The sequence below is a fragment of the Candoia aspera genome, chromosome 1 (genome assembly GCF_035149785.1).
Source record: "Candoia aspera isolate rCanAsp1 chromosome 1, rCanAsp1.hap2, whole genome shotgun sequence".
Taxonomy (NCBI): domain Eukaryota; kingdom Metazoa; phylum Chordata; class Lepidosauria; order Squamata; family Boidae; genus Candoia; species Candoia aspera.
The window spans coordinates 5820842-5833878 of NC_086153.1; the positions used below are offsets into that span (position 1 = coordinate 5820842).

General features: G+C 41.0%; 1 protein-coding gene across 4 annotated transcripts in view; it reads right to left on the reverse strand.

Moving 5' to 3' along the window:
* BCAS3 (BCAS3 microtubule associated cell migration factor) overlaps positions 1-13037 on the reverse strand; it is a 530779-nt gene that overhangs the window by 419369 nt on the left and 98373 nt on the right. For all 4 annotated transcript variants that reach the window (XM_063296564.1, XM_063296551.1, XM_063296543.1 and 1 more), the window contains one exon: positions 10482-10652. In XM_063296564.1, the coding sequence (XP_063152634.1) occupies positions 10482-10652 (171 nt within the window). The remainder of the gene's footprint in view (positions 1-10481; positions 10653-13037) is intronic.

Genomic DNA, 13037 nt, shown 5'->3' on the forward strand with positions numbered 1-13037 from the left:
CATAATGACTTAGAATGATGACCTGACTCACACATGCTATACCGTACAACCCACTAAAATGCTAACTATCAAATTCTAGGTTAACCCAGCCTGTTGTGCAAATGTTGTGTGTATATAACTGCCTTTACTTGAAGTAGTTATTTTGCCCCCACCTCCACAAAGCCAACCTTAAGGTTTTAAGTATAAAGCTCTGCATATTATGTGAACTAGGAGTATAACTAGGCTGACCATATTTCCTTGAGACAAAAACGGGACATTGGGATGGCAAAATGGGGCACAGCTGGGCAATGGGCTGGATCGGCAGGCAGGAACTTCTCCGGTTTTCTCGGGCTGGGAATCTTCGGACTCCTTCATTTGCGAGAGGCAAGGCTGGGCTGGAGAGTCTAGTGAACGGTTGTTCCCCACAAGCCGTTCCTCCTCTGCCTGTGCTTTTACGTTCTTTTCTTCCTGCCCTTTCAAGGCAGGAGCCAGTTGGCTCGCCCTTTGATCACCACCTATCAGCTGATCCTGTTTTTTTCTTTTTAGGTTTCCTGGCGGGTTGAGCTCTGCAGCTTTTTTCTTGCCGTTTCTGCTGAGCCCCCCTCCTTCCACTCAAAGTCAGACTGCCTTCTGACAGGTTCGCGGGAACTTTCAATTTTTTAAGTAAGGTTTTTAAGAAAATGGGACAAAATGGACATTTATATTAAAACGACGGGACGGTCTGGAAATGTTAAAAAAAACGGGACTGTTTTTTGACGTATGGTCAAGTATAACCACAGTATAATGCACAGAACATACTTAAATAGGCATTGATGAAACATTACAGTTTCTTTATTAATTTCTGATCTCTCTGCTCATATTTAATTGCAAGGTCTCATTTTTGGATAGCAAGTGTCATATTTCCTTAGCCCATGTTGGAAGACGGTTTGGTTTGTTGGTTTGTTTTTACTTAGAGAACAGAAAAAACCATTTAGGAATTCAAATATTTTGTGAATTCTTGTAACCACACAAACTTCTTCAACTGCATCCACAATCCAGAAGTGTAAGTCTTTAATATTCTTATTGCTGGAGGCACAGCCCTCATATGTAGAGATTCCCTTTCATGTTGCTGGCACACTGTCTTTAAGCATAAGTGCTTTTATACATAAGGCCTCAAGTGCTAATGGATCATCCAAAATGTACTGTGACAAACTTTAACAGGACAATTCTGGTTCTTCTCAAGGTTTAATGGCACCCTCTAACTGTGATACCAAAGGAGACTTCTACTGATAGGTACATTGCATTGTCCTAAATTGCCAGTCTGTTATGACATGTAAAGAGTTACACAACTTCAGTAACACTATTCATGTGGCTCCCCACCACCACCACCAAAAGAATTAAGATCTTTCTCCCAGGAGAGGCCACAACTTGATAGTAGTTCTATGCAATTGCCCTTATATGTGCAGTTGATGTGACATTATGTTGTATGAAAAACAGCACTGTCCACTCCACAATCCAGCTGAAGTTAGGTTGTGTCATGAGCACTGATGGTGAGCAGGAGGGGGCCCCTATCCAGGGGGGAAAACACATGTGTAGTTTAGAGACTTTGAGCTGTCATTCAAAGAGATGCAGAACAGACCCGCCTTGACGTTTGGGGTTTATCTGTCTGGGTTTTCCCACGCTTCTTCAGCTGGGTAGGATTTCCTGTCTACTTTAGCAGTAATAAAACACTAGAGACTTCTTCCTCATCTCGGTGTGGTTCTTGCTTAGTCAGGACAGGTTGAATCTAATGGACCACTGAGACAGCTGTGGTGTTGCTGATAAAACTGTTTATTCATCGAGGTCCTGAGTAGTCATTGAACTAGTTGTCTAATTATTATAGCTAATCCAGAAATGTAGTTTTAGCACTTTTCTAAGCCTCCCTCAAGTTAGATATGATAGTTTTGGCCAATGCTATGGCTGGGTTCTTTTTTTTTCCCTTTGATCTGAACAGGAATTAATTGAAAAGAGGCATCCATCCAGCCCAGCGCAGTAATATAATGATTTTGCAAGTTGTGTAATGACAACAAAGGACAACCCACACATACACACACACATGAGCACCTCTGAAATATTCTAGCAAAAGGCAAAGGTTAGCAGAGAAGAGGCTAACTATAACCAATGGGCAAGCTCAGCAGCTGCTCTCCTTTTAATGGAATCCAGCCTCAACTCAAGAGCTGGCTTTGGCTCAGCCGGGGCCATTAATCTGCAACAAAAATGTCTTCCTGACGAAAAGCAGAGCTCCTTTAATAAAAGTTAAGGCAGACATTCTTAAGTTCAGAGGGAATCCTATGGAGATAGATAGATATATATATATAGAGAGAGAGAATTCTTCTATAATGTACAGATAAAGGAAGAGATTGGGAGGAAGTCAATGCCCAGGGAAATTGGTTATCATCTGTGTTGCTGTAAATAAACACTGGCGACAACAGCCAATGAAAGCCGACGTTGGTAGGTTCACGTTTCATTGTTGGAAGGTCATTTATCCGTTAAACGGTTGGCCTGGGGCCCAAAGGGTGGCTTTGCTCATAGATGCTTGATATTTGATAGGCCATTTTTGTTGGCTGCGGTTTTTTAAATCAATCCTTAACCAAATGGAAATTAACTTTAGATACTGGTACAACCTGTCGCTCTCCTCTCCCTAACAGGCCCTCAGCCTTCCATGTCAGAAAGCAACATTAAAAAGCAGAGGGTTTACACAGAAAGTATGGAGACCCGATCTACAAATCGCCATCAGTGATGCAGCCCTTTCAGAGATCCGCCTTCACAACCAACTACAATCTGCTTTTTAAAGAGAAACCTACAATTTTGATGCTCTGCACTGCTCCCAGCTCTTTATAAAAAGGCTGAACAGTGCAATTTGAAAAGAATTAAAGCACCGTATACTTCTATCCTACACTGAATAGTTTATCTCACGGTATACTTTATTTTGCCCTAAATTTGGAGGGCTCAATCTGGAAAAGTTTACCAGGCCTGCAAGTTCAATTGTAGCTCACAACTTTAATGACCGTTCTCCCTGTGACTCCTCTGGATGAGAGAATACGTGTGCCAGGGCTAGCTTTGAGTACCAGAATGCTTCTATAAGTCTACGCATGAATCGCCTCTTGGATTCATATGGTTGTTTTCATTCATTGCCCCTGCTTGTGTATGCACAAACACTTGTACTATAAAAAATCAGCCATATAGTAGACTTGGCAGGTTTAGAGCCAAGCAAACTTTTTAAAAAGGCAGTTATTTCAGACAAACTCTGGGTGGTCCCCCACCCAATGAATAAATTAAGAAAAAATAAATTAAAAGGTCAAAAGAAAACGTAACTCCAGTCACTAAAACTTTATGTGTTTAATTTTGGGGGTGGGGGAGAGAGAAAAAGAGGAAATCTGTATATATTTATTTTTACTCATTTTTGCTAATTAATGGCTCCAAAGAAACAGGCATTACTTTTAAATGAAAAATTTGCTAACACTTCATTAAAAGGACATTTAAACAAGTTCACAAACCTTACTAATGTATTTGGGTTGACCACAGAGTTGTTTGAGCTTTTCAGTCATTATTTTTAATCCAGCTTTCAAATATGAACACAAGAGCCAAATTTGATAACTCGACCTTTTTAAACAAAAAACAATGCTAGAGTTCTCTGAAAAAAAATTAAAAACTGTTAAGATTGCTATGTAAGCAATTGCTACATTCAAAATCACCACTTCAAAAAAAAAAACTAATTAACTAAGATATTTTCATTGAACAGAACTGAGCTAAACCTCTGCTCTTCCATATTACCTACACTCTTAACTTTTTCCCTGCATCAGTCCACTTGATTTCAAATCTAATTCTGAACATAAATTTCCAGACTTATCTTAGACACATCTCCGCTTTCTCAGATTGGAATGAGCGTAAGAAAGGCTAAAACCAGATTTACAAACAGGCCACAAAAATCAGTAGCGTGAAAAAAATGTTTTCCCGCCTGCTGTAGGTTTGCAAGAAGAGAGAAGGAGAGTTCTCCAATAAAAGTCCACTTTTCTCTCCTAAGCTCAAAGGTGGGTGCTTCCCTTTATGGCCAATACATTTAGTAGCTATGCTAGGTTTAGTAAAGATAACCTAGCTTTTCAGGCTGCGTTCACCAGCGAGGAATCCCTGAACCGCTGAGGCTACCACCATAATGCTGGGAAAATCTGTTACTGTCTCTGCCCTTTTAGGTTGCAGAGGATTTGGGCTATGTTATAAGATGCTCGCTCCATTCATCTGCGTACCAGCTACAAACCTACACTGCCTCTCAAAAACAATAAGCTTGCTCTACAATCTATTCCGCATTCTCCCCCGTAGTTAACACATGACGGGAAGAATCAATTTGATGAGCAAACTGTGTTTTTCAAGGAAATTTATTCACTGTTACTAATCTTCTTGCCAAGGAAATTAAGGCAAACTTCCAAGGATACCTAAAACACATTTAGCAAAAGAAATGCCCATGACTTAACTCCACATGCAAGTTCCACTCAAGGATTGCCTCTCTGCACACTGAAGTACTGTAAGAGGAGTAAATGCCCATTTTTATACAACCATATTTGAACAAATACAAAGAAGTCATCCCCAGCACGCGGGTAGAGTAGGATACCTTTCTATAAAAGGAGAATTTTAAGAAGGAATGAAATCTTTTATGGTCCTGCGGCCTCCTTAAGATATCTGCACACATTCTGATCTACCCTGTCTTTGTTGGGAAGAGGGAAAATGAATGTAGTTGGAAGAATTTCATTCACTTTCCGCACGGACCCAAGGTACTTCTGCCAATTAATCGATTTTGCCAGTAACAGGACTCAAAGTTTAGCTTTGGTATACTTGCAGTGTGAAACATTACAGGAGCCAGTATTTTTCAGCTGTCCTCGGAGATGACGGAAGTAAAATCATAATTTTATGCCAGAAGATAATAGTATGCCCTAATAAAACTGCTAGCAATAATCTCATGAAATTTTTAAAATGCTTCCATTAGCCCAAAGGAGCTGTGCATGAAGCTGTCCACTGAATCTCTGCGCAAATTACCGCTCTACCCTTTCCTCTAGTGTATGTGAGCAACCTGATCATGCTTCAACATTACAATCATAGAGTTGGAAAGGACCTTAGAGATCATCTGATCCAACCTCCTGCTCAGTACAGGATCTGCTAAGGTATTCTGCACAGACCTCCCCAGCTGCACTTTCAAGACTACCCCCCACCCCCGAAGGGACAGGGAACATGCTACGTCATGTGGCAACTGGTTGACCGGTCTTACTGTCAGAACTACCGGTGATTAATTCTTTGAATGGCTGTTGTCACCAAGCTGTAGAAGAACTACCTGCTTTCAAAAGATGAACATCCTGAACTCATCTGCATGGATCATCTTTATTCCTCGGCAGGCTGGAGATTCTGAGTTCTCCATGCATAAAAAGTAAAATTGAATTCGGGGTGCAAAATTACATTAAAACTGCCCAGAGTCCCCCTTGAGGTAGAGATGGGCGGTGAATAAATTTATAAATAAATAAATAAATAAATAAATGCATACATACATACATACATACATACATACATAAATGCACCGACGATAGTGGTTTGGAGTTAGGAATTATCCTCACCTTCCCTTATTTCTCATTTTTATGTACCTTTTTGTATATATTAGGTGCCCTGAACTCCTTTATTCCTCCAAGCCTGTTCCCCCATTATATCTTCTCAACCAATCCAGTGCAAACGTCTAGATAGGAAGACAGTGACTGGTCCAAGGCCCAGGAAGGGATCTGCAACTTGGTCTCCCCAGTCCAAGTCTTCTCATAAATTTCATCTGTTATTCTGATCACAACTCTGCAAATCATCATGATTACCCTCATCTTGTGACCCTGAGAGATTATTGCTGGACTATGGTTTTTCAGCAAGACCTCTGATCTGAAGTAAGAATCGGGAGCATCCTGACCCCAGTTCATCCTCTCCACCACAATGCACAATGAAATAGAGAGGATGAGGAAGACTAGGATCTTAGTCCCTGGCCCACTGGAGGACCTTTCTGGTAGCCTACATCCTCTGAACCCTGCCACTGGTTCCTTGGATTTTAGGTCCTCTGAACTGAAGAAACCAGGGGTGAGAGTAGGGCGTCGGGACAAGGAAAGAGAATTGCCAGTCAGATCTTTTTTCTTTTATGATCAGATTGCAAAATTCTGAGACCGCCCAACCCACTCCCAGAAACATGTTGAATTGTTAATTCCAGCAGTATTCCTAATCCCCAATGACTGGACCAGTGTTTCTCAACCTTGGCAACTTTAAGATGTGTGGACTTCAACTCCCAGAATTCCCCAGCCAGCATGGGAGTTGAAGTCCACACATCTTAAAGTTGCCAAGGTTGAGAAACACTGGACTGGACTGTTATTTCTGGCTTGAGATGATCCAAGAGCTGAGTCTATTCTTCTACCTGCTGTTATTCTATGTTATTTCATGGGCTTTAAACAGAAAATAAGTCTTTAGCTTACTTAAATAACTCAAGCACCATCGTTTTTACACACACACACATACACAAAAGAAACCAGTTTTTCATCACATCCATTAAGCAGACCAGCTCATGATTACTATGAAGATCTGAGGCCAAGTTCATTAAAGACAAAAATCCTCTAAATCATATATAAGGCAACTTAAAAACCTAAGATAAATCATTTTATTAGTCAAGCTATTGCAAGGGGAGTCTGGGAAGAGACACTGAACATCAGAAATAATGACTGCATTAAAAAAGTCTTCATGAGAAATTTATGAAGTAGAATTTCTTTCTCCCTTTCCCCCCTTCTGGCATTGTAGAAAAGACAAGAGAGTATTTTCCAGGAAAGTGTAATAAACCCTGAATGGACCAACAAACCTTATTCTAAAATAAATGAAGCTTGTAAAATCTTAAATGAAATAGTTGGACTTTTGCTCCTCTGGGGCTCCATGTTATCTTTCACCACACAGAGTCAGTCCTTGAAGGTCAATTGAGCCAGTTATTTCTTCACACCAGTTCTTAAGAAACTGAGATCCAATTTGCTAAAGAGGTAAAGGTGCTGGATGAGAGACCAGGAGACCACAAGCTCCGGTCCTCCCTTTGGCATGGAAGCCCGCAAGCCACTTTGGTCAGCTTCTGTCTCTCTCACAGCCCAGGAAGAGGGAGCATTATGAAGGCCACTTCGAGTCATACAAAATAAAGGCAGGGTATAAATCTAGTATATAAACAAACAATGCCTAGGAAGCTGGAAAATCAACCATTCCTTTCACAAAATGGGAAAAAGTAGATTTTTGCCATTGTGAATGTGTACACAATCCACTTCAGCTAGGCAGAACTAATCTGTAAAGCAATGCTGTTCAGTCCTTAAGGATTTGGGGAGGTAGAGAAGGGGTGAAGTCCACTGGGTGACCTCAAGTATTTGTTGCCTAACATTGGGAGAGTATGAGCGGGCACAGGAGAGATGCACTGGGCCCGAAAACTGATTGTGTGCATGTGTGTGTGTGTGTGTGTGTGTGTAAAAATCCAGCATAGCTACCCACACCCTGATATTTTCTGGGAATGTTCAATCCATAGAAGAGTGGACTGAGGGATAATACAATAACAGCCTTAAAATATCCAAAGCGTTGACCCACGGAAGAAGGGGTGGACTTATTTTCTGTTGCCCCAGAAGGCAGGACCAGAAAGTGAAGACTATAAGGAAGGAGGTTCAGATTAGATATCAAGAGGAACTTCCTGACAGTATGAGCTATTAGCCCAAGAAATAGGCTGCTACATGAAGTACAGTATGAATTCCCATTTGCTGGAGATTTTCAACAGAGGCTGAACCATCATCTGTCAAAGATACTAGTGGATTCTACGCTGAGCAGGGAATTGGGTCAGATGGCCTCTATGGTCCCTTCCAACCCTATGATTCTGTGAAGCAAGTTCAGATACTTCTGCTGCTTAAAAATAGAGTTGTGAAACTATAAACTGGTATATCTTGGCAAACTGCATTACTACTTCACCAGCTTCTATGCAGGCTCTGTACAATGTAAACTTAAAGAATCTGGAAACAGGTTTTCAGGAAGGATTGTTTAATTATATATGAATTGATGGACTCTGATTTCCTTTTGCTTTCTGGGACAATTGTGGGCAGGTAGAATTGGGCCTCCTTGAAAATGCCACCACATTTTCAGAATTTCCCACCCCCTAAGTCAATTTGTCTTGCAGCTATCTTGATACATTTTAGAAGTCTGGTAAAAACATGAACAAATTGTTCACCATTTGTATTAGAGAATTACAGGTAATATTATAGAATTATAAACAAACAAATGCTCCCTTCCTCCTTCTTTGGGAATCCTTTTAATTCCCTATAAACAAAATCAAGAACTTTAGATAGTGGGCAAGGTACAGTATACTGTAGATATTTAAAATAACTATATAATTAAATAAGGAGGAATTCTATCTGAACACAAGCTATGAACATAAGCTTTTCAATAGGGTGCAACTATTAGAAAACAAATAGGGTGCAATTATTAAAAATACTAGAAAAGTTGCATTTATAAAATCAGAAATAGCCATGTGTGGGTGCATCTTGCCAATTCATTAATGAAGCTGTCTTTATCTCACAGATGTCAAACAGTGTTGTATATCATACTTTTTACTTGTAGTTCCCAAAATTCAGTGCAATTCTATGGACACATACAATTAAAAGGTCACAGATTGTCAGGTCTAAAGGGTCATCTCTGAAAAGTTGGACTCTGGACTGTTATTGTAGGTGTAAATAGCCATGTTCCCAGAATCAGGGTGTTGTTGTTTTTACCTAGCTTTCTCTGGCCAGCATTTGCAAAGCACCTTTGTTTGTTTGCTTGTTCATTTTAATGCCACTTTTTAGTAAGCACTACCTTTATTTTATCATCATTTTGATTCTGGAAGAAACTTTTGGGATTCCTACAAAGAAAGGAAAGAAGAGGAAAAAGAAAAAGTGTACCATAGGTATTGGTATATTGTTTTCTGCTACAGAAATTAAGGTTACTATGGTAACAAATCATTCTGGCCAGGTGAAGAGGTCGAATTTAATTGTCCTCAGTTTAGGTGTTAATAGTTGCATTGCCTGAGGGGAAGGCGGCTTGCAGGACTTTTATTTAGTTTCTTTTAGCCCTGCAGCCAGTAAGCAGCTCTCTGAGAGAGCTCTCTCCTCTCAGCTCTGAGTGTGTGTGAATGCACAAGCCTGTAAATATGTTTTTTGTGCTTTCTGTAATAAATTTGTTTTTAATAGAAATGCCTGGTGTGTGATTTTTCTGATCTCTCTGGGCCAAATGCTTTCCAGCACTCTGCCAACAGTAGGTGCCTCTCTGCTCTTGGGATTTCAGGCCTTTTTCCTGGCATCCCTAAATTTAAATCTGAAAATAAGGAACAGATCCACCATGACTGTAATACACAAATGCACCCACACATTCAGGAACTATATGGTGCTGCCTATGCCATTCCATATGCTAGGGACAACACAAGACCTGTTTCAATTGCACTACGATATGAATAATGGTCTTTTTCTCAGTCATGTCTAAATCCGTAGAAAGTATGATCTCGTATACATTAAGCAATGTATAGAAATGAGGTGGAGGGAGAATCCTTAGACTAATCTTTTCCATGAGAATAGAGGCAGCTCTCACCTGCAGAGTGTTGGAGTGACACCATGCCTCAAGATCGTTACCCAGTACACTTGCAGGCTCTACACTGAGATAGCTGAAGTTTGGTAAGGAGGCCTGTTAGATGGAAACAATTTCTCATTTTCAACAGTTGCTCTGGACCCAGGGGCCCCGCTCCATTACAGATCCTCCTCTGCAGTCAGACCCTAGCCACGTCACTCTCCATCAACATCAATGTCTGGCAAGGGCGAAGAAGACAGAAAGTGACACTTCACCCTTGGCATAGTCAGGAATGCCATCCCTGCAAGTCCTCTCCAGCCGCACACAAGCTGGCTTCCATTCATTCCCAATTAGCACTTCCTCTACAATAAATCAGTCCCACACATATATAAGTTAAGACACAGCCAAAAACAAGGACTGCTGGGGAAAATGACAGGTCGCATACTTGGGCAAACTTAACTCTGTCAAAATTTCTTTAGGGGAATGGGAGCAGGAGTGTGTGTAACTTCACAGAATTAGAACAAAGCTCCCATTTATAGCAAGAACCGTTCCAGGATTACTGATTTTGACGACAGCCCTTGTCAAACATATGCTGTACGATCCAGCCTTCAGCACAGCTGTTTTCAGATTACATCAGGGTTCCTCGGGAAGAGGACCAGCTGTCCTGTGCTTGCCCACTATGAGCCACCTCTGAATACCGTGTGGCCTGCAGGTCATTTCCCAACAGCTGGCCAGTATGGCACATTTCGTAACCTAGGTTCCAGAGAAGACAAATCACTGGGAAAGAGGTTCCCCAAAGAGAAAAAATTCAGCTCAGTCAGGTTTGAGGCAAATGTTAAGTCTCAAGGGATTTTTGCTCCTCTGAGAAATATTCTTACCTGCCCTTCTCCAACCATCTCAGTATCAATAACAGTGACGATTCCAGGGACCAAGGGGCTGCGTCGGCTGTTGCTGTGTGCTAAGACTTCTTCTTCCGCTGTTCCGGATGGTGAAGTGCCCGTCAGCTGGGTTACTACTTTTCCAACCATGGTGAGCCCAGTTTTTATGGTCTATTAAACAAACGTGCAAATAGATAAATAAATGGCAGATAACACAAAACTCATTTTAACCATTGTACTTCTCTTAGTATGCAAGCTGCCCAGAGTCACTTGCTGAGATGGGCAGCTATAGAAATTGAATAAATAAAATAAAATAAAATAAAAGTCATTCGGTACATGCCCGCTACAGCAAAAGGTGAAGCATTTCACATTTCTAAATGGACCAATTTCAGATACAAGTAAAATGTGCAATGAGAAAAACAGAATATTGTAAGAGGATTGCTAACTGGCATCAAGTACTACTTCTAATGCAGAGGATCCTAACATCTGTAGGGGGTTAATAAATCCCAGAGCTTGAGGGTCCTTGCACAATCCTGTTCCCTTGTAAACCTATGGCTTGTGCTGTAGGTCTCCTTTCCAGAAGAGAGGTCACGTCTCTCTTTTACCTCAACCCTGATTACTATAATCAGCGTTTCTGCCTTCTACCTCTCTTCCTTTTTACAACGCCATCCTCAGAGTCAAGCAGCTTGAGAGTCAGCCTTCATCTTGAGCAAATTTGCTCAGGCACTAAGCTACAGGTCCACCATCAAGAAACGGTCAGCTTTCCAGGACTTTTTTGTAAGCACTTGGAATTCTCTCCCTAGGGAGACCTTCACCCTGAGGTCTTTGGAAGATTTCTTTGATCCAAACTGATTGTATCTGATGTTTGTATCTGGTGTGTAGTTTTAACTGCTAATGATAGCTTTCTAAAAAATGATGGTTTGCAACATTAATATAAAGTTGTTTTAATGTACTATGAGCCAACTGGAGAGAGAGCACCTTAAACGGCAACCTGTAAATAGAGAAATAAATACACTGTTCACATTTTGATGCTGCAATTTGCTAGAAGAGGGACAGGAGATTTGGCGCCCTTCAGACGCTTTGGACTTCAGCTGCTCTTAACTCCCACCAGTATGGCCAATTCAAGTGACTGCAGGAGCTCCTGAAACATCTGGAGGGCACCCACTGTGCTTGCCCTTGTGCTAAACTGACATCAATCTTCAGCTTCAACATTCTACCCCCCGAGGTGAGGTTGGCCCCTTCGCTCCTGACCTTCCGGAAGGGTTTGAAGACCTGGTTCTGCCGCCTCGCCTGGGATGGGAAGGGCAACAGCTCTTCCTGGGGGTGGCTGGTGACGTAGAGTTCTCCCTACTGAATGGAAATTTCCCACCTGGATTTCATATTTATATGTATTATTTTAGTATTGTAGGTGTTGATTCGGTGATTTTATGATGCTGAGGTTTTAAGGAGAATTTTATTGTAAACTGCCCAGAGTCCCCCTTTTGGGGTGAGATGGGCGGTAATAGAAATACGAATAATAAATAAATAGATAAAATTTTCTACATTCCACAAAATGTAAAATGTCTTAATTGGGAGGAAATTGGATGCATCTCATCTCCCATATGCCTACATTCAAGCACCTGAACACAAGTACCGATGCACCAGCCTACACATGGCAATTAATTTTCAGACTGTGTTTCTGCTGATCTCTCTTGTGGCTTTCAGAGTCAATAGAGGACAGGGATACTGCAGAGCAAACCAATAACATACAGTCAGAGAGGAAAGAATCAATCTGTTTCCTGTCTGTTGCATTTATGGTTCATTCCATCTCCTTTCCTCATTAATCTTAATTTTAAAAAAAATCTTCATAAAAATCCACATTTAAATGTTATAGTTCATCTTATTTTCTCTCAAGATATGGACATCTACACGCAATTCAATCTTCTGAGCCATGGATTATATTGGAACATACAGGCAATGTACAGTCCAGTGGACAATTAGGTTCTCATACTGGTATTAGTCTAGAACATTGCAGAAAAACTCCATTTATAACAGAATTCTCAAGTATTTAATCCCACAGGAGACCAACAAAGAGTTATGGTGGTGATAAGCTTGGGCTGTGACATTTCTGCCAGGAAATGGGAGTTACATCAAATCACAAAGGTGGAAGGTTCCTGGGAAATCACTTACAGGTTTCTTCAAACATTATCTGAAATCTCCCATCCTGAAAATTAAGCCTATTAGATTTTGGGCAATTCACTCTTTGCCTATCCAACAACCCTTTGAGTATGCAGAAACTTGGAGGGCATGGAATCAAATGGGAGGGCCCATTCACCATTTCTATCCCAAAAGTTTAGTATCAGCTCCATTTTCCCAGGATAAAGGAAGGAGCTCCAAATACAGCAGAAACAACCAACAAAGCTCCCTGTTCAAATTCGGAGGTTTGTGGGGAAGGGGGAGAATCAGTTCAGACCATGGGATGGAGCAGAATCCACAAATCAATTGTAACTGCTTTGTTTAGTGCTAAAAACTCAAACTGCAGTGATTAGAAAACACATTAGTGTTCATCAATTAGCA